This window comes from Dendrobates tinctorius, unplaced genomic scaffold, assembly GCF_039654945.1.
Source record: "Dendrobates tinctorius isolate UK_male_01 unplaced genomic scaffold, ASM3965494v1 ptg000057l, whole genome shotgun sequence".
NCBI classification, from domain to species: Eukaryota; Metazoa; Chordata; class Amphibia; order Anura; family Dendrobatidae; genus Dendrobates; species Dendrobates tinctorius.
This window is the reverse complement of record NW_027361725.1, coordinates 24193772-24219842: the sequence shown is the minus strand read 5'-3', so window position 1 is coordinate 24219842 and position 26071 is coordinate 24193772. Positions and strand designations below refer to the sequence as shown.

The following is a 26071-nucleotide window of genomic DNA, read 5'->3' as shown; positions in this document are numbered from 1 at the left end:
TGGTGTCCACTTTCCATCTACACTGTGTTCCAAATTATTATGCAAAAAATATTTCCTCATATTTTCTCTAAATTACCTATATGAATTGCAGTCATTGTTATTTTCCAGTCATCTACTATTCTTGTATAATTGCAATGTTTTTGAACAAACTGCCTATGAAAGCAGTATAAACACTCAAAATGCATGTTCCAAATTATTATGCACAGCAGAGTTTTCAACCTTTTTATTTTTATTTTGAACAAAAAAATGGTCAATTGTGAAATTATAAGCATTATCAGCTTATTACAAAATTAAATCAAACAGTTATCAAGGCAAAACTTTATTCTAGGTGATGTTACATTTGCACATAGGACCCCTTGTTCGAAAGAAGCTTCTGAACTCTCTCGTCCATTGAATTTGTCAGTTTTTGGATGGTTTGTGCTTCAATTGTTTTGCATGTGGACAGAATACCCTCCCAGAGCTGTTGCTTAGATGTGAACTGCCTCCCGTCATCATAGACACTCCTTTTGATGATGCTCCAGAGGTTCTCAATGGGGTTGAGGTCAGGGGAAGATGGTGGCCACACGATAAGTTTGTCCTCTTTTATGCCCATAGCAGCCTGAGATGCAGATGTGTTATTTGCAGCATGAGACGGTGCATTATCATGCATGAAAATTATCTTGCTGCGGAAAGCACGGTTCTTCCTCTTGAACCATGGCAGGAAGTGCTGTTTTAGAAACTCCACATAGATTATGGAGTTCATCTTTACCCCTTCAGGGATCCTAAAGGGGCCGACAATCTCTCTCCCCATGATTCCAGCCCAAACCATTACTCCACCTCTTCCTTGTTGGCACCTTAGCCGTGTTTTCATGGGGTGTCCATCAACCAGCCATCCTCCACTCCATCCATCTGGACTATCGAGCGTTGCACGGCACTCATCGGTGAACAAAACAGTTTGGAAGTCAGTCTTCATGTATTGTTTGGCCCACTGGAGCCGTTTCTGCTTGTGTGCAGTGGATAGAGGTGGTCGACAGGATGGCTTACGCACAGCTGCAAACCTCTGAAGGACCCTGCATCTTGTTGTTCGGGGGATGTTGGAGGCACCAGCAGCTTCAAAAACTTGTCTGCTGCTATGACAAGGCATTTTTGCAGCTGCTCTTTTAACCTGACGCAATTGCCTGTTGGAAAGAGTCCTCAATTTTTCCTTATCAGCACGCACACGTGTGTGCTGGGAATCAGCTACATACTTCTTGATTGTGCGATGATCACGATGAAGTGTCTTGGCAATGTTGATTGTAGTCATGCCTTGACCTAAATACTCCACAATTTGTTGCTTCTCAGCAGCAGACACATCCTTTTTCTTTCCCATTTTGGCAAAAAATGTAGGCTGCTTAATAATGTGGAACAGCCTTCTTAAGTAGTCTTGCCTTTATTTGGACACACCTGCCAAACTAATTTGCACAGGTATCTGCAATTGCTTTTAGTGATATAAAGAGCCCTGACACACATCACCATCAATGAGTTTAAATGACAAACAAAAAAATTCTAACCTTATCACTCCTAAACTCTTTTTGCATAATAATTTGGAACACATTTTAAATGAGGAATTGTTCTTCCGTCCTTTTGTCCGGGTCCAATCCACCCTCTTGAGCGCACCTTGAACAAGCTAGACCTGATCAGGGCGATGGTCTACCTGGCTAGGACAGCTCCCTTGCGGAAGACAGACTCACTTTTCATCATTCCAGATGGTGCGCGGAAAGGGCAGCCGGCCTCCAAGGCTACTATTGCTCACTGGATCAGATCGGCAATTTTGGAAGCCTACCGGGTCAAGCATCGCGTGCCCCCTCCTGGAATTAGAGCTCACTCTACCCGGGCAGTGGGTGCCTCCTGGGCGGTGCGCCACAGAGCTTCTGCGCTGCAGCTTTGCAAAGCTGCAACCTGGTCTTCGATCCACACGTTTGCCAAATTTTACAAGGTCCACACCTACGCTTCGGCGGACGGCAGCCTAGGCAGAAGGATCTTGCAGGCGGCGGTGGTGAGTTCTCAGACCTAATGGTAGTTTGCTTCTCCCTCCCCAGGGACTGCTTTGGGACGTCCCATGGTTCCTGTGTCCCCCAATGAAGCGATAGAGAAAACAGGATTTTTGGTTGCTTACCGTAAGATCTGTTTCTCGGAGCCTTCATTGGGGGACACAGCACCCTCCCATGTTCTGCAACTCCTGTTCTTATGTTGGTTGTTGGTTACAATTGAGCTGTCAGTTCTGTTTCACTCTTTTGTTACTTCTGATACTGCTTTCTCACTAACTGACGAAATTAGTGCCGGTCGGTGGGGTGTATACTGCGGAGGAGCTAACCTTTTTCTGTACATAGTGGCAGCCTCCTAGTGGCAGCAGCATACACCCATGGTTACTGTGTCCCCCCATGAAGGCTCAGAGAAACAGATTTTACGGTAAGCAACCAAAAATCCTGTTTTTTCCATATTTATTTTGTAATGTGGTACTCATCACTGTCTTATGATGGTACAGCTATAGCTGGGATGTATCTTTCTCACTGATGGATGATTGACATCCTCCTATCCCTAAATTAACAAAGAATGTGGTTCCCTTGGCATGGCTCTTGCACTGTGGATCACCATGTGGTTGCTCTGCTTGAGAACAATCTGTGAAGTAGCTCCAGTGTTTAAGGCTCCTGGTGGTTGGACCTCCCCAACAATGAAGAAACAATGGCACAATGTTAAGACTTTCTATAGTGGCAAAGGTCATATAGATCAGGGCCGCACCCTACCAGATTACACTTGGAAGGGGCTGTGATTATAATTTGACACTATGGCACAGATTTACAAAGCTAAATTGCCACAATTCTTGCTTGATTTGTGCAAGAATCAGTTTTGCAAGCTTTGCACAACATTTAGGTGTTTTAGACCCTTAACTAAACCTACAAAGTTGTGCATTAAAGGGTGGGTCCTATATTGCATCACTGTGCGACATTCGTACTAAATTTGGTGAAATGTAAGCCAACTAATATGATGTAAATGGAATAGACCAAAGATTCCCTAAACTTGTAACGCGCTGGAACACTGATAAATTTGGTGCATTTTAAGTATCTTATAAAGTTTACATTTTCTAAATATTGGACATGAATAACAAACCTGTGTAATATATTTACTAATTTATATAAAACTTTATGACCAAGAAAATGTTTGTATATTATACATATGTAATACTGTGTAAAAGTTTTTCAAGTGTGGAAATCATGCTGCAAAGGAAGAATGCAAAAAAAATAGAAGTGGTAATAGTTTTTTTGTGTCATTTGACAAAATGAAAAGTGAATGAACAAAAGACAAATCTAAATCAGATCAGTATTAGGTGTGATCGTGCTTTGCCTTCATCAGTTTCTCTAAGTACAGTTTTTGAAGGATCTCTGCTTTGAGGTTGTTCCACACATCTTGGAAAACTAACCACAGATCTTTTGTAGATGTAAGCTCTTTGCAAATTCTTCCCTCTTCATGTAATCCCAGACATTTGATCAGGGCTCTGTGGGGGCCATATCATCACTTCCATGCTTATTGTTGTTCTTTCCACTGAAGATAGTTCTTAATGACATTCGCTTGTATATTTAAGGTCTTGTCCTGTTGTAGAATAAATTCTGAGCCAATCAAATGCCTCCCTGATAGTATGGCATGATGGATAAGTATCTGCCTGTATTTCTCAGCATTGAGGATACCATTAATACTAGCAAAATCCCTAACGCAATTTGCTGAAATTCAGCCCCAAATTTTCAGGACCCTCCACCATGCAACAGCCTGCAGACCTTCATTATTGTGCCATTCTCCATCTCTTCGCCAAACAAGTTCCCTTGTGTTACAAATATTTAACATTTTCACTCATCAGTCCAAAGCACCTGCTGACATTATCCTGTATCCCAGTTCCTATGTTTTCGTGCATAGCTGAGTCTCTTGTCTTTGTTTCTATGCAGAAGCTATGGCTTTTTGTTTGCAATTCTTCCTTAAAGACCACTTCTGGTCAGACTATTTCAAAGAGTAAATAGGTGTAACTTGTTCTCATTAGTTGCTGCTAGTTCTAAACTGATGGCACTGATGGACATTTTCTGATTTCAAAAGGAGGTGTGCATGATATGTCTGTCATCTGCTGCACTAAGTTTCCTTGTTCGACCAATTTATCTACACTCCTCAACATTGCCCATTTATTGGCGCTTCTTTAAAAGTACTTAAACATCATATCTTGAATCTCCAGTCTGCTTTTAAATCATAAGAGTCCTTGCTGATGCAGTATAACTACCTTGTGCCTTGTTTGTGTGCTGAGCCTTGCCATTGTGTATAACCTGTGACATGAATCTGTCTTCAAGAACCTCACATTTGAAGTCGAGTTTGGCTGTTCCTCACACTGTTTTAAGCCTCCTACACAGTTATTGTCATATAAAAATGATTATTATTGCCTGTTTGTTATTATTGGTTACACCTGACTATAAGACTACAAAACCCCTTGACTACATGCAAGTGTACTAAGAATTGATGCTGTTATGAAGGCAAAGGGCAATCACACTATGTGTATTGGTTGCATCCAGAGTTCTTTTGTTCATTCCCTTTGCATTTTGCTAATTGATAAAAATGAACTATTGACACTTACATCTTTTTAGAGCATTTTTCCTCGCTTGCCTAAAACTTTTGCACAGTACTGTTCATTTTATACATACAGGCTTGTTTATCGTGGAAGATGATATCTATGCATACTTCTACAGTGTCTGTAGTTTGGTGAAGTGCAGTTATCTCAGGCTCATGTATTCTTAGCATGTGTGATTCTCAGTGCTAAATGTAGCCGAGCAGAATTTAGCTTACTTTATTTTGGGAACATGTAAAATGTGTCAGCACATATTGTGAATGAGTCCTGAAGGTTAACCCTTTCCCAACGTAACGCCGCACAGCACCTGCGTTTAACAGCAGCGATCGAGCTTGCGTCAATCACTATGGCTTAACCACTTAGATCCCACTGTTAATCTCTGACAGTGGAATTTCAATTTCCTTACTACATTTTTGGTTTTACCATGTGCTTTAACACTAAGGTTTTGCAGGGTATTGTGCCTGCAATTAAATGATCACAGGCTCAAGTCCACTATAGAGAACAAAAAAAAAGAAACGAAAATGCATATGTTATATTGCAGTGTCTGTAATAGTCAGATCTGTCAAAATATCACTTATTAAATTGTGTATGGAAAACAATTGCGTGTTTTTTTTCAATAATCTCAACTGCAACTATTGAAAAACTTATGAAATAATTGTAAAAAAAAACAAAAAACTACCACTCCCATACAAAATAAGCCCATGTACAAATCTCTAGATGGGAAAAATAAAATGACAGGTCAAATTTTTTTTTGTTTTTAAACTAATATAACAAAAAGTATTTTAATTCTATATTGTTATAATTGTAGGGACTTGGAGACTCCAGTTCCCAGGTTATTTTTACCACACCATGAGAAAACACACACACACACACACACACACACACACACAAAAGGATGCCTTCCAGCTTTTACCCCACTAGGAATTTTGGAAAATTTGTAATTCCAAAATACATCTCATTTAGTATAATGAAAGCGCTCACATGGCTAAAATGGCAGAAAAATAAGAAGGCTAGGGTTGTGGGAAGGTAAAGTGGCTCACACTGGAAGGGGTTAAGGTTTTGTCTTTTTTTTAGTGTAAATGTTCTAAAACAGTGTCCTCAGTCACAAGCTACAATGCAATGATTTTTACTGAAAGTGCCAAACAGTCTAATCCAGTTTTATCCCATCTCAGTTGGAGCCTAGTCTGACAACCGCTTCTTCCCCCAGTGCAGAATGGTCTCCTCTTTAGTGAAAAGGTCCATCTCCTTTTTTATGAACTACAGGATGATGACACCTACAAAAATTAATATTGGCATCCCTTAGATTTCTTCCCACCCAAATCCACTCTCCTTGTTAGTCTGTCTGTTCAATATATGAGAGCAGTGCTATAAAACTCCCCTGACTCGCATTGACTATACTATATGTGTGTGCAGAGTCTCCCGTGGATTTCTATGAGATGTAGTTCAATTCTCAACTGCCTCCTGCTTGTAAAAGCTGACAGGGAGAAACCTATCACACTGAAGCTGCAACACCTAGGACACACTGCAGTGGTGGTGGGGGGAACAGAAGTTTTATCATTGGGCAATTACTGAGTGTGTATATTTCAATAGTTTATGGAGCAAAGCAAGTGCAATGTGATGAGACTCAGCCTCCAATCTCTCCAGGAAGCAGGAGGAATCATGATATATAGATAGATAGATAGATATATATAGATACTGATAGTCATTAGGGGAGACATCAGAGGGAAGAAGGAAACCAACCCAAAATGTATACATCATCTACATTTTTTATGCACAAGTCATATATGCCCCAACATTATCCATGAATAATTCACATTGCCTTATTTAGCAAAGCAAATGCTGATGTGGTACTTAATAATTGAAGATTAGATACAAAGGATTTGTCTGTGGGCTGTGTTTGGTATTGCAGCTTTTCTGCATCCAAGTAAAAAAGTTGAGCTGTAGTACCAGATAGTCAATAAAGAAGATGACGACTGTTTTTGAGGGAGAAAAAAAAGCCATTAGGCTGTAACCACAAATGACACAAAATTATTCACTTATAAACCCAAGAGTACTTACCACACATAAAAAGGCTGCAATTTGAAAATGCATTTTGTTCACTCATTCTAAGGGCATGTTCACACATTGAGCTTCTCTGTCCCAGGAAAGAGATTGAGATTTCTGAAATCTCATGCCCACGTTACTTATTTTCTCCTTGAAGGTTTGAACCGTTTCAAATCTGTAGCATGTCAAATCAGTTCAGTGTTTTTCACCCTTTCAAATGAATGGGAAAAAAAGCCTAAAAAATGCATCAAAATCTGTGACTCGTCAAACCAAGTACAGGTACGCGGCGCATCATGGAGGTGCCAGTCATTCATTTACACCTTTCCACCATCATGGTGGGGCCAATCATTCATATACACCTTCCGACCTGATTGTTTTCCATCTATTTCCTCCCCTCACTGTCTGTATGAAGCAAGAGCTGTCAATCAAAGAAATGGGGTGGGGATAGATGGAAAAGAAGCAGGATTGAAGGCATATATCAATAATTGCCTCCACCATGCTGCACTGAGTGCCTGTATTTTGTTTGACCTGTCATTCTGTACTGATAGTCCATTTAAATTGTGCCTGATCTGTTTAGAGGTTCCCAAAATCCCATAAAAATTATACTGAGTAAATTACTAAATTCCAAGACTACAGACAAAAAGAAAATCCTACGCATGCTAGGAAGTAAAAAAAAAAAAGTCCTTTTCTTATTTGTGCATTATCACAAGCTTGGGTTTTTTCTCTAATTCCCTTTTACATTTTGTGCCATGATACACAACAGTAAAATCAATTAATGGCCTGCATGCGTTATAGGAGTAATGGGAAAGGAATCAACAGCCAAGGCATTTATTGATGTAACGTTACATGCTTGGTCTGCTACATCAATCTTCAGTTATCACTCAAACGTATAAATATATATACACAAGTAAATGTACTATACAGGTATATCTTCCCATAAATATTCATTGGTTTAATACAATCCTGGTAAATACTTTTGTTTCCAGATTTTTTTGTGGGGGGGGGGTGGGGGACAGAAAGTAATGTTTGAAAAAAATGTAAACATTTGTAAAAATTACGAATTTGAAATGTTTTTTTTTTTTGTTCTTGCATAATGGTTTTGTGACCATTTCATTCTTGTATTTGTGCATTATATCAACACTAAGTGCTTCCATTGAAGCTACGCTAGGACATTGCTGCCACCAAGTGTTTGCTTTTAATATTGCAGACAGGAAGGTGCCTATAAAATTTAATCTTCTGCGCTAAATATTTGCAGACAGTCTGGTTGTTCTTAGATGTACAGTATATTTCTTATGAACAAAGTCTGAAAATTGTATTTATTTTGTAAGAGAACCCTGGCAGATTGCTGTACAACACGTTTGCTGGATTACTGTGAATAGTGCTGCTATATATGTGTTTTGTCTTGGATTGTTAGGGATATATTATTTTGCCTTCTCTGATTAAAATTGGTTATTTGTGCTCTATATATCTATTAGTTTTGCTATGCAGTTATGCATACATGTACACACAGATAAGGAAATCAGGACTGATGCAAACAATGTAAAAATGGAAACATCATCGGCTTTTGAAATAACTCGATATATTCAGTATGAGCAGAAATCTCTGCCTGCATTTACACGCCTTGTCTGCTATCAGTGTGGTCATTAATGGTTATCTGAGGAATATTCTGCCACGATGAGTGTATTTGGGCAAATCCTCAAGATCCGCTGCTGGCAGCTTCCTTTGGAATTGCCAACGTCCCAGATGTTCTCAATGGATGCCAAGACCAGAGACACTGCAGGCCATGTTAGCACTTTTAGAGCATGCACTCTGTTCATTGTAACTAGTGATGAGCAAAAGTGCTGCGATAAGGTATTATCCAAGCGAGCATGCTCGGGTGCTAATAAAGTATCTAAGGCATGCTCGAATACTACGTTCAAGTCCCCGCGGCTGCATGTCTTGTGGATGTTTGACAGCCGCAACACATGTATGGATTGCCTGGTTGTTAGACAATCCCTGCATGTGTTGTGGGTGTCGAACAGCCGCGAGACATGCAGCCACGGGGACTTGAACATATTATTGGAGCACGCCGAAGATACTGCTCCTGCGACACTTTGGAACAATGGACATATTACCAGATCCATGACCAGATCAAAGTAAGGCTGAGCTGTTGGTATCTCTGGAAAGAAGGATTTCTATCTATGGAGCTCATACTCAACGAATTAAGATGTTTCCATTTTTTTTTTCCATTATTTCCAGATTTAACATGTCTATCCATCCTGTGATTTTCACAATTTATGACTTTTTCAGTGTTGAGGCATCTATATGTATGTAAATGCATATACCGCTGCATAGCAAGACTAACCGGCCATGTCAATGCTGCGGTGTATACACCAGAGACAGAAACTGTGTAGTACACAACAGTGCATTCAGTAAACCTACCCTCTATAATGTGTGTATGCAGTTATATATGGCGGGAGGCGGATCAGATAATTGGTGTATAATCTGTATTCACATGGCCATATTCCTGTACAGGATCTCAGCCCATCAGAGCAGAAGTAAGAGAACCTTTCCTATGGGAACGATTTCCCCGCTTCTCACGTGTACAGTAATGGCTGTGTGAGGGCAGCCTAAGCAAGAACAGTGAGTGGATTGTGTCAATCTACCTTTTATTGTGTAGTTGCCGTCATATATGCAAAGGCCTTAATGAAAGCCTAGAAAGATAGTTAACATTTTACAAATGATGCCAGCTTTCCTGATATCTCTACATATCGCCTTTTCCGCTAAAATTAAAGCTGCCTTTCTAACAATCCTCTCTAGGGAGATGTGTGGCCTCATGATTTCACTTCTGTGAATCCAGATAATCCCTACAGATCCCACGAATAATGCTGGAATAGATTTGCTCCAGGCCAGGGAATTCTCTGGTGAAGAAGGTGTGGGAATTCTTGGGCTCTGATGCCATATCCTTCAGGTCTTCTAAAGGCGCCCATGCGACTCCTACAGAATACACTGTTACTCCTGTTAGATCATGGAAAGAGAAGACAATATACAGGTTAGAAACAATACTGGTGTGTACAATGTGGCAGATGATCAGTGAACACCTCTTCCATTCAATGAGAAGCAACTCTACTCAATGGTGAGGCTATGTGCCCACGTTGCGTTTAAATCCGGACACTGAAAACCGGACACCTTCCCAGAAATAGCGCGTTTTTTTCAGCGCAATTTTACCGCGATTATGTTTGCGATTTTCGTGTGCAATATTCAAGCACTTTCCAAGCGATTTGAAGCATCGCTTGGAAAGTGATTGACAGGTTGGTCACACTCATCAAACATAGTAAAAACCTGGTCACACTTGTCTAACACTATTGAGGCTGCCTATGCGGCATCAATAATAAAAGAAAGAATGTAAAAAATAATTAAAAAATAAAAAATCGGGGTATATTTACCTTCCGACGTCCAGCGCAGTCTCAGCGATGCTCCCGTTCCCAGCGATGCCTTGCGAGACCTGTGATGACGTTGGTCTCGCGTTGCTATAGCGATCTCACGAGACCGCTAGAGTCACGCGAGACCACGTCATCACAGGCCCTTGCCGCAAGGAATTACTGGGAATGCTGAGGCCCAGGATGGCAGCGCAGGACATCGGAAGGTAAATATACCCCGATTTTTTTATTCTTTTTTTTTTTTTTTTTTTACAGCGGTATGGTACCCAGGGCCTGGAGGACAGTCTCCTCTCCTCCACACCGTGGGTACCAACCGCACATGAGACGCTTAACTTCGCGCATGGTGGGCATAGCCACATGCGGGAAGTAAGCGATTCTCATGCATTCCTATGGGTGCGGAATTGTGGCAATTCTTTGCGATTCCGCACAAAAGAATGAGCATGCTGCGATTTTTTCCGCGATGCGATTCCGCCGCGGAAAAAAGCGCAGCATTAGCACAGCATGTGCGGAATACCATAGGAATGCATGGGGTGCGTTCTGTACAAGATTCTTAAATGTTTTCGCACCAAAAATCGCGGCAAAAACGCTTAAAAATCGCATCGTGGGCACACAGCCTGAGAGTCTTCCAGATTTTTTGGCTGATCATCAACATGGGCTTTCAGAGTTGCATAGATTTCAAAAAAAGAATTACATCCATCAAGTTCAACTTTTCTCCACCAGTTATACATTCTCTATTGCTAGGTTATTGAGAAAATAATCCTGCCGTTGTGTAAAAGCTATTCTAGTGTCTGCTTTACTACCTCTTGTGGTTGCGAATTCTGACTGCTGAAACTCAACTGGTATTGAGTGCCCCCTGGTTCTTGATATGGTTTTTGGAAGGAATAAGTCACATGCCAGTCCTTTGCATTGATCACACAAGTATTTATACATACAATGGGGAAAATAAGTATTTGATACTCTGCCAATTTTGCAAGTTTTACCACCTATAGAATGGAGAGGTCTGTAATTTTTATCACAGGTACACTACAACTGTGAGAGACAGAAACTAAAAATAAAAACCAGAAAATCACATTGTATGATTTTTACATCATTAAATTGCATTTTGTTGAGGGAAATAAGTATTTGCTCACCTACCAACCAGCAAGAATTCTGGCTCTCACAGACCTATTAGTATTTCTTTAAGAAGCCCTTCTACTCTACACTCATTACCTGTATTAATTGCATCTGTTTGAATGCATTACCTGTAAAAAAGACACCTGTCCACACACTCAATCAATCACACTCCAACCTCTCCACCATAGCCAAAACCAAAGAGATGTCTAAGGACACCAGGGACAAAATTGTAGACCTGTACAAGGTTGGGATGAGCTACAGGAGAATAGGCAAGCAGCTTGATGAAAAATCAACAGCTGTTGGTGCAATTATTACAAAACAGAAGAAACACAAGATGACTGTCAATCTTCCTCAGTCTGGGGCTCCATGCAAGGTCTCCCCTTGTGGGGTACGGATTATTCTGAGAAAGATCAGGAATCAGCCCAGAACTACATGGGAGGACATGGTCAATGACCGGAAGAGAGCTGGGACCAGTCTCTCAAACATTACTGTTAGTAAGACACTACGCCGCCATGGATTAAAATCCTGCAGGGCATGCAAGATCCCTCTGCTCATGCCAGCACATGTCCAGGCCCATTTGAAGATCATCAATGAACATCTGGATGATCCAGAGGAGGCATTGGTGAAGGTCATGTGGTCAGACGAGACCAAAATAGGACTTTTTGGCATCAACTCCACTCACAGTGTTTGGTGGAAGAAGAATGAGTACAACCCCAAGAACATCTTCCCAACCGAGAAGCATGGTGAGGGAAACATCATACTTTGGGGATGCTTTTCTGCAAAGGGGACAGGATGACTGCACCATATTGAAGGGAGGATGGGGTAATGTATCACAAGATTTTGGCCAACAACCTCCTTGCCTCTGTAAGAGCATTGAAGATGGGTCGTGGCTGGGTCTTCCAGCATTCCAATGATCCGAAACACAGCCAGAGCAACTAAGAAGTGGCTCCGTAAGAAGCATTTCAAGAAGTGGCTTAACCAGTCTCCAGACCTAAACCCAATAGAAAATCTTTGGAGGGAGCTGATACTCAATGATGCCCAGTGACAGACCCAAAACCTGAAAGATCTGGAGAAGATCTGTATGGAGGAGGGGACCAAAATCCCTGCTGCAGTGTGTGCAAACATGGTCAAAAACTACAAGAAATGTCTGACCTCTGTAATTGCAAACAATTGCTTCTGTACCAAATATTAAGTTCTGTTTTTCTTTTGCATCAAATAATTAATTAGCAATTTATTGCATGAAATAATTATGTAAACATGATATAATGTGATTATCTGGATTTTATTTTTAGATTCTGTTTTGTTTACCTACCATAAAATTTACAGTATTCCTCATTCTTTGTAGGTGGACAAACCTGCAAAATCGGCAGTGTATCAAAAACTTATTTTCCCCACTGTATAAATAAGATCTCCTCAACATTTCCATCCTCTCCTCATATGAGAGGCCTTCTGTCCCTTGTAGTAATCTAGTTGTCGCCTTTGAACTGACAGATTTCCAGCATCCTTTTTAAAATATGGAGCTACAAACTGGATCCCATATTCTAGATGTGGCCTTTACGAGAGTTCATTCCCCATTTCCTTTATTTCTGTGACATAAATTAGCTTCTCCCCCTTACTAAACCCTAAGTTGATTTGCTATTTAGGGTCTGGAAACACTGATTTTCATTCCTTCAGGAAAAATGTAATGTCAGCTATTTATAATTGCAGGGTCCAACTGTAAGGAGGTGGCGGGGAACATGACATGCCTCCTCTCCCCTAGTGGCTGCTCACAGGATTGCATGCAGCACCTCATTGCTTATTAATGTAATGTGCAGTTTCTTAATGTTATTGTCATGTACTGTAATGTGGTGCATTTGTTATGTATTGTGATTAAGCTTAGGGATAGTATAGGACCATAGGGGATTAGAATAGAGGGGGGGCATCATAGAGATAGGATAGCAACGAATAGATGGAATTGTTAGTAAGGTACAAGCATAAGGGTTAAGCAGCTGGGAGGAGCCAGAGAGCAGGGCAGAGCCACAGGGATATAGGAGAAGGGCTTCCTGATTAGAGGCAGAAGCCAGGGCAGGTTGTGTGAGAAGCAGTGGAGCAGACAGTAACTGGCTATGGAGATAAGTCTGCTACTGCAGTAAGGGGCCTCAAGCGGAGAATAGTGCAGTTCGGCACCAGCTCAACAGGACCATCCCCAGGAAGGATCCGGGGTCTAAGACCAGGACGGGAGCAGATGAGATGGCAATCCCGGCACCTTTCCCAATTGGAAAGAGACGAGGGGCTGACAGGGAGCTGGTGACATGGGAGGTACAGATGGGAAACGGACTGTCCAAAGAGGCTGCCTCGATGGCGGGTTAAAGGAAGGCGTGAATGGGACACAGATTGTCCAAAGAGATGGCAGGGAATGCCGGGAGAAAGGAGAGAAGGATTGCAGTAAGAATGGAGTCTGCCCGGATGGCAGGGAAAACGTAGGATATGTGGCTCTGTATGAATCATGCTGCTAAAGTGATGAGTGGCCTTTGCATTAGTAAAGTTAAACTGTTTGGAAAGAACTGTGACTCTGAAGTGTTTTGTGAAAACAATGGATTTGAAGCTGGAGTGACAGATGACGAGAGGACTCCCGCAATTGACTTGAGCGTTCGTTCTACTGCTCACACAGTGGAGGGACATTGTAGTTAATCTGTGGGGCCCCAGGGTGTGGGAGCAGAACAGCCAGTTGCCACGACTGCCTCCCTGGCCGCCTTACACGACTATATGATCTCCAGCAATTATAGTAAAGTGGGTCCCCATGTGAATGTAGAGGTATGTGTCTGTGTGACCCCCCAACTCCGTTCACAATGTATGGGAGATATGGTTATGCATGCACATCAGAACTTCCATGGATCTATAAAAATGAGTGGAGCAGCACTCCCACTACATTCACTGTGGAAACGGGACCTCAGTGCCAGAAATGAATGGCGTCTCTCAGACATCTGCTGTTCTCATATGTGTGAAGAAAAAAAACGTTCATGGTTTGGGCTGCGCTAACCGAAATGAAGATCCTTGATCCAATATGTAATGAAGCGCTTTTTTGTTTCAATATGTAATAGATGTAATAATATTAGCAAATATCTTCAAGAAATGTAGTACAGTTCTTCTGATTAGCTATGTCTCTTTCCTCATCTGCATGCATTGTAGGACCTTAGGTATCCATGGTTACAACCACTAATATAGTGACAGGTAATTAGGTGCTAGTGGTAAAAAATTTTTCCGGTGTGCACCCCTTTTACAATCTCTCTTTTGTTCATTTTTATACAACCCATTCTTTCTCCAATTTAGTCACTTTTTTCCCATAAAGCTACACTTTCCCTCGTATTATTGCTTTTCTTTCTCCTTCTGTATTAAACCTGCTGACCGCAGATCTAATGCACCTGCTCTTTCTTTCATGCTATAAGTCAGATACAATTCTTTACCATTTTTCCTCATCCCAGGATCTTCTCCACCTCTATGTTGCTGCCTGCTTATGATTGGTCAGCATCATACAGGGGAGAAAATGTGCATGCTCCTACTGAAAACTATCTGATAACTCCCACCTGGACTTAACTAAAGTTAACTCATTAGGTGCCAAATATTTGATTGCTAATATCTCTACAGTGGAGTGGCGAAATTAAAATAATAAAATAAAAAACAACAACTTTTCATTCCGTTCAGCAGCCATTATTACATGCTGGATCCAGTTTAACATGAAAAATTTAGTATGTGAAAATGACTTGCTGCTCATGTGTTCTGGCTTTTGAGGTTAGTTTAAATTTTTACGGCTTTCTAAAGTTGCCAAGAGTTTAAAAGAAGTAACATGTACACTATTCTGACATTTTCCACTTGGAAGAAGCTCAATAAACATGAGAAAAAAACACTAATGAATGGAGCGAAAAAAAGAAAACTAAAAAGAAATGCTTCTGGTTTACAGAACTCAGGAGAAAAGGAGAGATTGCCGAACCATATTATGCTTGGGACGTTTTTGACTGCCGGAAAGATTTTAAGTGTGAACATACCTGTACCCTTACATTTTTTTTTTTGACTGTGCCTATAGAAAAGCACTTTGCATTACCACAGTGAAAACCAGTTACCTGATCTTTGTGCTGTGATGGCTGGACCCCTGACGTCATCATATGACTGCCCATCTGTTATAATAACCAAGAAGTTTTTGTTGTGTCCATCCTTGGTCGGCTGGAAAACGTTGCGTACAGCAAAATTGATGGCGTCCCCAGTAGCAGTGCCTCCGCTCATGTATCGGATATTGTAAATTGCTTTTAAGACGTCATCCTTGTTGGTGTAATCGTTCAGACTGAACTCTAAGCGTTGATCGTAGGTGAACTGGATTGCAGCCACTTTTGCCCCCACATCAGACACTTCAAATGAACGCACGATGTTACTCATGAATTCCAACATGAGACGGAAGTTTTGGTCGCCGACGCTACTAGAGCCATCAATCAGGAAGGCAATATTGACAGAGTTGTAACAGGTCTTGCTGCAGAAAAGCTGCTCATGTGTGCACAACTTCTGGGCCAGAGGCTTTGCAAACTTTGTGGTGCCAAACCAGTTTTGCATGTGGAAGGAGAAAAAACTATTGTTCTTGCAGACAGCCTGCAAAAAATAAGGCAACAGGATTTAACAACAAAACATGATCCCAGATTTCTAAATAAAAGTTGCAGAACCGTGGAAAAAAAAACATGCAAATACAGCCCTTCTGTGGATTTACCGGTTTTTTTTATGTAGGGGGTATACTGTAGTGATTTTATTTTTATATAGGTGGGCATATTGTTTGATTTTTTTTATTCAGGGGAAACCATGTCTTGGACATATTTCTTATTTATATAAAAGATTTTGGTGGCATTTAATATTCAGGAGGCATATTGAAAAAAAGATACCCAACATTGTGCTTTCAAATAATATGCTTCACAGAGGCACATTATAGAGTATATTTTTATTATTCATGGGTACAATAAGAGGCATATATTTTTTTATTCAGGATATACTATTTTTGACATTCAGAAGATATACAGTTGTGCAAAAAAGTGTTTGCCCCTTCCTGATTTCCTACTCTTTTGCATGTTTGTCACACTTAAATATTTCAGATCAGCAAACAAATTTAAATATTAGACAAAGATAACACAAGAAAACAAAAAATGCAGTTTTTAAATGAAGGTCTTCAATATTAAAGGAGAAATAAATCCTTTTAAAGTCTTTGAGGTCCTGTAACAGCAAAACAGCCCCTATACCATCACATTACCACTACCATCTTTTACTGTTGGTATGATGTTTTTTTTTTTTAAATGTTGTGTTACCTCAAAGTATGGTCTGCACAGTGTTGATTGATGGTATTCTTGTGTTGGAAACTACAACTCTCAGCATGCTCTTTCCATTATTAAGGTTATACTGGGAGTTGTAAATTCACATGGCTCAAACATAATATGGCAAAGGGCTAACCAGACTTTGCAATTGTTTTATGTACTGTTTGTTTGTGGTGCTGTATTTAAGTGGTGAGCTGATTGTAGTGCTGTATTAATGTAACAAGCTTGATTGCGGTACTGTATTTGTGTAGTGGGCTTGGTATTTATGTATTGAACTTGATTATGGTGCTGTATTTATGTAGTGAGCTTGATTTTGGTGCTGTATTTATGTAGTGAGCTTCATTATGGTGCTGTATTTTATGCTGTGAGCATTTTTCAGACTTCTGCACAGTATGAGATGAGATGTGGTTGTTATTTTAGGAAGATGCAAAAAGTGGATCAGAGTGCACAAACTATAGCGTGATAATTTATTAGAGAGGCACCGGGAATGTTTCTCTATTTATTATGTATAATTAAATGTAAAACTGACTGAGGGTCACAATCGCGTGCAAAAACTAATGTTCTTTTTTTTTTTTTCCATTATTTGGATAGGGCTGATTTACCCATAGCCACAATCATAATAATGCTGGAATCTGAAGATGTATTTTCCCTGTTTCATTTAGGTGGTCCCTATCTTCTTTAGGTGCTCTTCCCAGTGATTTGCACAAAACAATTATCCAACAAATATATTACACAAGGATTATTTCTTTATACTGATGATGAGCAGCATGCCTGTATTTTGGCTATTTCTGGCCCTACTACTGATTCCTATTTTTGTGATTGGGGCAGGTCCACAATACCTGACACATCCTCTAGTCACACATGGCACTGTTTTTGGGGAAAAAAATGGATCCAGTTTTCTAATCCTATATAACCTCTTTAATAAAGTATCTTTCTCGTATCGCTATTACAGGAATAAAGCATTATTATAATTTTTACTTCTTTAAAGGGGTTTTCCATTTACAAGTTTCTTCAGCCCATTGGCTTGCGCTAGCTAAAATAATAAAATCAGATTTACACCCAATTCTCTGCTCCAGCATCGGCTATAGAGAAAAAAAACCGTTTATGTTCCTGATTACCTTATCTATAAATGCCACATCCTGCACCATTCCAAGCTCTTCTGGAGCTGGGGGAGCCACAGACACAATAAAGACATTAATGCCATATTCACGGGCTATCATGCCCGCCTCTTCAATGTTGTCAGAAGGCCAACCATCTATAAACACCACCATGACTTTTGGAATTCCTTTCCGTACTCCATTTGCATTGGTGAAGAAGCTTTGGGCAGTGTGTTTCACTGCTTTTCCTTTTTTTTAAGGAAGATAGAAATTAAAATTCATCACAAAATATTTTTTATTATCAAATCACGCAGAATAATGTTAGAATTTATGCCAACCTATAATTAAAGGGAATATGTCACCAGGTTTTTTGCTACCCCACCTTACAGTGGTATAATATAAGGGTACAAACCTTGATTCCAGTGATGTGTCATTTATTGTGCTGTTTTGATAAAATCACTTTTATCTGCTGCAGATCTAGCAGCTCTCTGAATGCTGAGCTCTGTATAACCCCACTCACACCACTGATTGGCAGCTTATTGTGTACTCTGTGCATAGGCCAGAAAGCTGACAGTCAGTGATGGGGGAGGGCTTATACTGAGCTGATGCATATGTGCAACTAGTAGTAGTTTATCAAAACTACAGCAAATAGCCCAGTAAGTGGCACATCTTTGGAATCAGGGTCTTTGACCATACAACATGCTGCTCTCAGATTAAGTAGCAAAAAACTGGTGAAAGATCTCTTTAAAGAAAACCGCATAGGTATCATTATACTTATGGGGGAATTTAATTGACTATTAAAAATGGTATTATGGAAAAATAGTACTCTGGCCGATAACAATCAGTGCAGGATCTGACTACACAGGACATGTCTGTAGTCTGTTACTATGGCACATTTGTCTGTATAGCAGAGATTTCATCAAGACTACATTTTTATTTTTATTGCACAGAAATAATAGAAAAATGGTTGTGAGGATGGACAAAGCTTTCAGATTTATTTCTATGACACAGAGGAGACAATGCTGATTTATTTTTTTTCTAAAAATATTCCAAATATACCTATACATTTTATGATAAAATGGATCAGCTAAACTCTTCTTTACTAGTGATGAGCGAATGTGTTCGGGTAAGTTGTTAGCTGAGCATGCTCGCGTGCTAACAGAGTGTCTTCGGTGTGCTCGAATAATACAGTATGTTCGAGTCCCCGCGGCTGCATGTCTCACGGCTGTTCCTCAGGTGCAACACATGCAGGGATTGCCTGTTTGTTAGATAATCCATGCATGTGTTGCAGGTGTCGAATAGCCGCGAGACATGCAGCTGCGGGGACTCGAACATAGTATTGGAGCACGCTGAAGACACTCGGTTAGCACCCGAGCATGCTCAGATAACACCTTATCCCAGCACACTCGCTCATCACTATTCTTTACTAATGCATCCAATATATAGCTAGCGGCGGCTGTGTAATATTTCTCATCCGCTAACATATCATTTCCAATCATGCTCTATGTGAATAGAAAATCACTGAGACTAACAATTTTCCTGTTTTATTTTTTTTTTTTCTCATTTCATGTGTTATTACCTATGTTGGAGTTTCCTCCTCTGAAGCTGATTTCCTTTACTGCAAACACCACATCTTTTGCAGAAGTGAAATTTTTCAGATAGAACTCTGTCTTTGGTTGCTCACTAGGTAGAATAATGAGAATGCAGAATTACACTTTTGTGGATAAAAATATTGAGATGCATTTTTTAATCATGGATTTCAGGTTTTTCATTTAGTCCCGTTGACACGGATGGAAAGTGATTGTTGCAACAAATCAGTTTGTTCAATTTCTTCACTCCTAGGGAAGCAAAGTACATAAATGTCACCAACACTCTGATTCCATAACTGCAGAGTCCAAACCTACACTGGTATTAAAGAGGGTATCTGGTCCTGCAGACTTGTAGCACAGAATGACTGTTCAAACTAAGTCCCACCTTCACATGTGCTTGTTTTCCCTCTAACATTCCCACAGACATCACTAAAATCTTGTAGAAAGACTTACCTTACAAAGTGTATACTGTTTAAGCATCAAAATGGGGATCAATTCCATATTAACCCCTGCTCAACTTATGATATAGTGGTCCGTCCTATATGGGGTGTATGGAGCGGATTTAAGAGCTGAGCCTGCACCATAACTGGCAGATGCCGGCTGCGTTACAGAGCCGGCATCTGTATTTGCAGCAGTTGGAGAGAAGCGTCAATGGCTGCTGTTAAGCTCTTAAATGCCACTGCATATGAGGTGCAGATTGGGAGATGGACTGGTTTGTGCATCCATCAGTCCCCCCCTTCCTTAGAATCTAATCCAATAAGTTGCCATAGCAGTTGGGGTCCTGCTGAAGGCCCCCATGTCTGCCAAGTTGGAACCCCTATAGAGACCAGCTACAGGGTGAGATGTCTCTTGTTTGGCACCTTAGTAGTTATACCTTTTTATTAGGATTACTTTCTAATTACTGATAGATTTCATCTGGTGGCAGGACTTTTCATGGCTTTTTGTGCCTATCTTTCATCACGTGTACAATACTTTTTTCCCCTCCCCCCTGCCATTTCCCATTATTACACATAATTTATGGACATCTATGGATGATTTATTTTCCTGCGTGCATTGGATGGGCTGTTACCGACATCTGGGGAGAATTTAATGTCAATAGCACCTTTAGAAATAGATTTACTTAGAAAATTGGTGAAGTGTTCAATACTTATTCCACCCACTGTATCTAGTGAACAAATGATTTCAGTGAAGGCTACAGCCAATATATAGTTCATCTGTGATATTAATGCCATATTACCTGGCCTGTACCACTCCCATATGAGGTCCTTCTGTTCCAATCCCCAGCATAACGGCTACTTTAGCTATAAAGTTCTTCTGTAGGTTGAAGCGACGCTGTCCAATATTGCTGCTGCCATCTAAGAGGAAGGCAATTTCTGCTTTGCAGTCTGTAAGCAAAAAGGCCAAGAAAAAACAGCCACAGTGATTAATGACATATTAATGGAAACCTGTCAAAAACTTTACCCCAAAAATCCCAAACCATAAATTTGATTGTGTAGCTCTTTAAAAATAAACCAGTTGGTCCCTTATTACCCCCAAAGCACTGCTCCAGCATAGAGAAATCAAGTTTTGAAGCTGTGTATGGAAATGCATGGGGATGTGATGATGCGCTTACAGCTTCTCAGCCTCACGCTGTATTCCCTGCCTATCAGCACCCTCCCCTGACTGATTGATGGGTCAGTGGCCATGTACCAAAGCATTTTGACTTGTGAATCAGCCACGGGAGGATGCTGCTGAGTCAGGAATACAGCATGTGGCTGAGAAGCTGTAAGTGCATCATCAATCCCCATTGCACTTCCAGACACAATTTAAAAAAAGTGATTTCTCACTGGTGGAGCAGAGCATTGTTGTCATAAAGGGATTAACTGGCTTAACCTTTTTTTTTTTTTAATCAGATAAATTTTTATTAAATGATAAGTATATCATATGACATCAAGCAGTTGTTCACATATAATCATAAATTTTTATTAACAAAACTCCCCCCCCCTCCCCCCCCCATCCCCCCCCTCCGAGACCCCTTCAGTGTCTTCCTCATTTCTATTCCGATACTCTTTCCCACCTCCATATATAAACTGGCTTAACCTTTAAAGGGCGGCACAATCATATTAATGGTTTGGGGGTGGCGGTGAAAGGGGTAAACGTTTCTGACAGATTCCTTTATAATATAATCTAATCTGCAAAACATTGATATGTGCACATCTCTTCAGGAGAAAGCCTTGCATGCAGTTAAAATAGAAAGCTGCGTGCAAAAACTAAAATTATTATTTATTATTATAGTGCCATTTATTCCATGGCGTTTTACATGTGAGGAGGGGTATACATAACACAATCTACTAGGGATGGGTGAGGATACAGTAGGCGAGGGTAGAGCTGGTCGTGCAGCGGTTTGGTGGATCGGTGGTTACTGAAGGTTGTAGGCATGTCAGAAGAGGTAGGTCTTCAGGTTCTTTTTGAAGATTTCCATGGTAGGAGAGAGTCTGATATGTTGTGGTAGAGAGTTCCAGAGTAGGGGGGATGCGCGGGAGAAATCTTGTATGCGATTGTGGGAATAGGAGATAAGAGGGGAGTACAGAAGGAGATCTTGTGAGGATCAGAGGTTTCGTGCAGGTAAGTACCGGGAGACGAGGTCACAGATGTATGGAGGACTCAGGTTGTGGATGGCTTTGTATGTCATGGTTATGGTTTTGAACTGGAGTCTTTGGGTAATGGGGAGACAGTGCAGGGATTGACAGAGGGGAGAGGCCGGGGAATAGCGGGGGGACAGGTGGATTAGTCGAGCAGCAGAGTTTAGGATAGATTGGAGGGGTGCGAGAGTGTTAGAGGGGAGGCCACAGAGCAGGAGGTTGCAGTAGTCAAGGCGGGAGATAATGAGGGCATGGACTAGGGTTTTTGCAGCTTCTTGGTTGAGGAATGTACGGATCCGTGAAATATTTTTGAGTTGAAGTCGGCAGGAAGTGTAAAGGGCTTGGATATGTGGTTTGAAAGAGAGATCAGTGTCAAGGATAACACCGAGGCAGCGAGCTTGTGGGACTGGAGAGAGTGGGCAGCCGTTTACTTTAATGGATAGGTCCGTTGGGGGGGGGTCACGTGAGATGGGGAAAGATGATTTGTCCATATTAAGTTTTAGAAATCTAGTGGAGAAGAAGGATGAAATAGCAGACAGACATTGAGGGATTCTGTTTGGTAGGGAGGTGATATCTGGTCCAGAGATGTAGATCTGTGTGTCATCAGCATAGAGGTGATACTGAAAGCCATGAGATTCTATGAGCTGTCCAAGGCTGAAGGTGTAAATGAAGAAGAGCAGGGGCCCTAGGACTGAACCTTGCGGGACTCCGACGGATAGGGGGCGCGGTGAGGTAGTGCTGTGCGAGTGGGAGACGCTGAATGTCCGGTCTGTGAGGTATGATGCAATCCAAGATAAGACCAAGTCTGTGATACCAAGAGATAATAGGGTCTGTATTAATAGGGAATGGTCCACTGTGTCAAAGGCAGAGGACAGGTCCAGGAGGAGGAGGACAGAGTAGTGTCGCTTGGCCTTGGCGGTTAAAAGTTCATTGGTGACCTTAGGGCAGTTTCAGTGGAGTGGTGTGGACGGAAGCCAGATTGTAATCGGTCAAGGAGGGAGCAAGAAGAGAGGTGGGAGGACAGTTCAAGATGGACGTGATGTTCCAGTAGTTTTGGGGCATAGGGGAGAAGTGATATAGGGTGATAGCTAGATATAGAGGAAGGGTCAAGAGAGGGCTTTTTGAGGATAGGTGTGATTGAGGCATGTTTAAAGCTTGAGGGGAAAACACCAGTTGTTAGTGATAGCTTGAAGAGGTGGGTAAGGGTTGGGATGAAGACTGTGGTGAGGTTTGGGATGAAGTGGGAAGGGATTGGGTCAAGTGCACAGGTAGTGAGATGTGATCTTGAGAATAGAGTGGAGAGTCGATCTTCTGTAATGGTGGAGAAGTTGGTTTTGGAGGAGGGCAGTTAGGAGGAAGGGCTATGGGGGGGTTGTTGACCAAAACTGTCTCTGATGTTATCAATCTTCTGTGGCGCCCCTGAGGGTTCAGTTGCCACAGAGGTACTGCACCTCCTCCTGAGGTGTGGTGCCCCATCATCAAGGTAAGTTGGAGGCTCCTGACCACGCTCCAACACTTGCTTCCCACACAACACGGTAGTTCAGCAAAGCCACATTGCGGCTCCCTGCTTGGAGTGTAGCAGAGCACATTTGGTGGCTCCCTGCTTGGAACAAGAAACGTGCTGGGAGGCGGGTGGAGTTAGAATACATAAAAGAGTGGGAAGGTTTATGAGTTCAGTTCAGTTGAGTGGAGAGAGTGAGGAGTGAGGATCCCTGGGAGAGGGATGGAGGAAGGAGGTGCTGAAGCAGATCTCAGTGACCTGGGTCTCTGCTGGCACGGGAAAGGAAAGAAAGAGAAAGACATTGAACAGAAACTTGATCTTCCATGGGAAGGAAAGACTAGTACGGAACGTAGGAGTAGAAAGGAACAGAGGACGTGGGTTAGAAGAGAACCCTGGCTAGAAGTTCTAAGCGCAAGGCCAGGGCCCGGTCCCCGAGGTTGTATGGATACTAAGGGTCCTACAGCAGACACCGGTGGAGTAGTGGGCTGTAAATGCACTACTCCCATCTAAGACTTGGGGGCACAACAGCAACTTGGATAGTGAGCCGGGACTTAGGAGTAAGGAGTCCCCGAAGCAGGCTACAGCTGTCTGCCGTACAAGTATAGTTCTTGGGAACATCTGTCAGGAGGAACTCCAGTGTAACTCAGTACTGGGAGTACTTCACACCAAAGGCGCTATAAGAGGAGACGATCAGAAAGGTACATGTTGGCGGAGTGTTGGAAGGGAGCATTCCATCTGACCTGGAGGTTGACTGAGTCCCTGACCCGGAGGACACAGCACGGAGGCCGGCACCTGTGTGTTATACAGACTGTGAGTAAAGCTTTGGAACTACAAGGCCTGGTGTCCTCCATTTATTCCTGCGCCAACACACCCTGTACCGCTACATCTGGGTACCCGCTTCTACACTGCCTGCGCCTCTCCTCTACCCGTACATCTACACTGCCCTGGGACTACAGCTCCACCTGTGGGGAGCTTCACCATCTTGGCTGCAACACACCACCAGCCCCAGAGGATCTGCATGCAGCGTCGGCTTAACATCTCACTTGCCGAACACCACAGGTGGAGTCACAAACTATTCATTCAATCAATTACATTTCACCATTTCAATTCCCCCATTACTTGGGCGCCCAGGGCCACGGACCGGGTCACAGCCGCTGTGACACATCCCGCTGACACCGGCCTGGTACCGAGTACCCCACAGCCCTGGGAGGGCGACCCACTTCTCCTTGAAAAATGAGGCAAAGTCTTCAGCTGAGATGAGTGGGGAGGGAGGAGGTGCTGGGGGGCGGAGTAGAGAATTGAAGGTGTTGAATAACTGTTTAGGGTTGTAAGACAGGGAGGATATGAGAGATGAGAAGTAGGTTTGTTTTGCTTGTTTTGCTTCAGCATAATTGGGGGTCTTACCATATTGTGCACTGCCCACAGGATAAAAATGAGTTATGTTATCCCTACTTAAAACCCAACAATCAGATTCTGCCATTTATTCTTCCTGATGTGCAAACACAGCAAATATTAAGTGGTGATGGTGTCCCTATATAAACTATCAAAAGGGGTGTTTGGGGGTCTATGATCAGGGCAGGAAGACAACTATACTGAGAACCTGGTAATAGTAAATTTGGATCTGAAAAATGCCCATTATGATTTTTATTCTATCTATTACATCAGAAATAGTTATTAAAGGGCATAAATGAATAGACAAGACCAGTTTATTTTATTGCTTTAAAGACTGCTGGTATGTCAATCCTTTTAGCGTTTCTTTTTGCAGCATTTCTTCACCCATAAAAAGCATTGAGTATGTGCTAAAAAGCAGCAAATCATTGCCATCAGTTTTTGCAGTGTTTTGGGTGAAAAGAAATCCAGGTAAAGCAGGATGTGAAACTTTTGAGTGTTTATTTTTGTGACTTTCCCAAGTTTAAACCAAAATATCTTGGTGTCCTCACATGACCATAGCTGTTAGTATTAGTACAGTTTACCGTATATACTCATGTATAAGCCGAGATTTTCAGCCCATTTTTTTGGGCTGAAAGTCCCCCTCTCGGCTAATGCACAGGTCATATACCTGGGGGTCGGCGGGGGAGGGTGAGCGGGGGTGTCAGAGATCATACTTACCTGTCCTGCCGCGGTCTCTGCAGCCTCGCTCGCTTCTCCACTGTCTCCAGCAGTCACATGGTGCCGCTCATTACCACTCATGAATATGCGCATATTCATGAGTGGTAATGAGCGGTACCACGTGACCGCTGGAGACAGGAAAGGAAGGGAGACAGTGGAGAAGCAAGCGAGGCTGCAGAGACTGCAGAAGGATGGGTGAGTATAGCGATATTCACCTGTCCCACGGTCCATCGCTGCTCACCGCTGTCTCTGCTGCATCCTGTGTCAGTGACGTTTAGGCAGCAGGGGGGCGCGGTGAACAGTCACTGACACAAGAAGCGGCAGACAGCGGCGATGGACCCAGGAGAGGTGAGTATGGCATTTTTTTACAGCATATGGGGGCATATTCTATGGAGCAGCATATGGGGCATATTCTATTGGGCAGCATATGGGGGCATATTCTATGGGGCAGTATATGGGGGCATAGTCTATGGAGCAGTATATGAGGGCATAGTCTATGGAGCAGTATATGGGGGCATGGTCTATGGAGAAGCATATGGGGGCATGGTCTATGGAGCAGCATATGGGGCATAATCTATGGAGCAGCATATGGGGGCATAATCTATGGAGCAGCATATGGGGGCATATTTTTGGCAAAATTGGG

The 26071-nt window shown here is 42.0% G+C and overlaps 1 protein-coding gene across 4 annotated transcripts in view; it reads right to left on the bottom strand.

Annotated features, from left to right (window-relative positions):
* Window positions 1–9065: 9065 nt before the first annotated feature.
* The window catches only part of COCH (cochlin), a 189165-nt gene continuing 172159 nt past the window's right edge, over window positions 9066–26071 (bottom strand). For all 4 annotated transcript variants that reach the window (XM_073577804.1, XM_073577806.1, XM_073577803.1 and 1 more), the window contains exons 8-12: window positions 20435–20582; window positions 19188–19291; window positions 17630–17856; window positions 15288–15804; window positions 9066–9655 (exon numbers count right to left, since the gene is read on the bottom strand). In XM_073577804.1, coding sequence (XP_073433905.1) covers window positions 9480–9655; window positions 15288–15804; window positions 17630–17856; window positions 19188–19291; window positions 20435–20582 — 1172 coding nt within the window. In that variant the 3' untranslated portion in view covers window positions 9066–9479. The remainder of the gene's footprint in view (window positions 9656–15287; window positions 15805–17629; window positions 17857–19187; window positions 19292–20434; window positions 20583–26071) is intronic.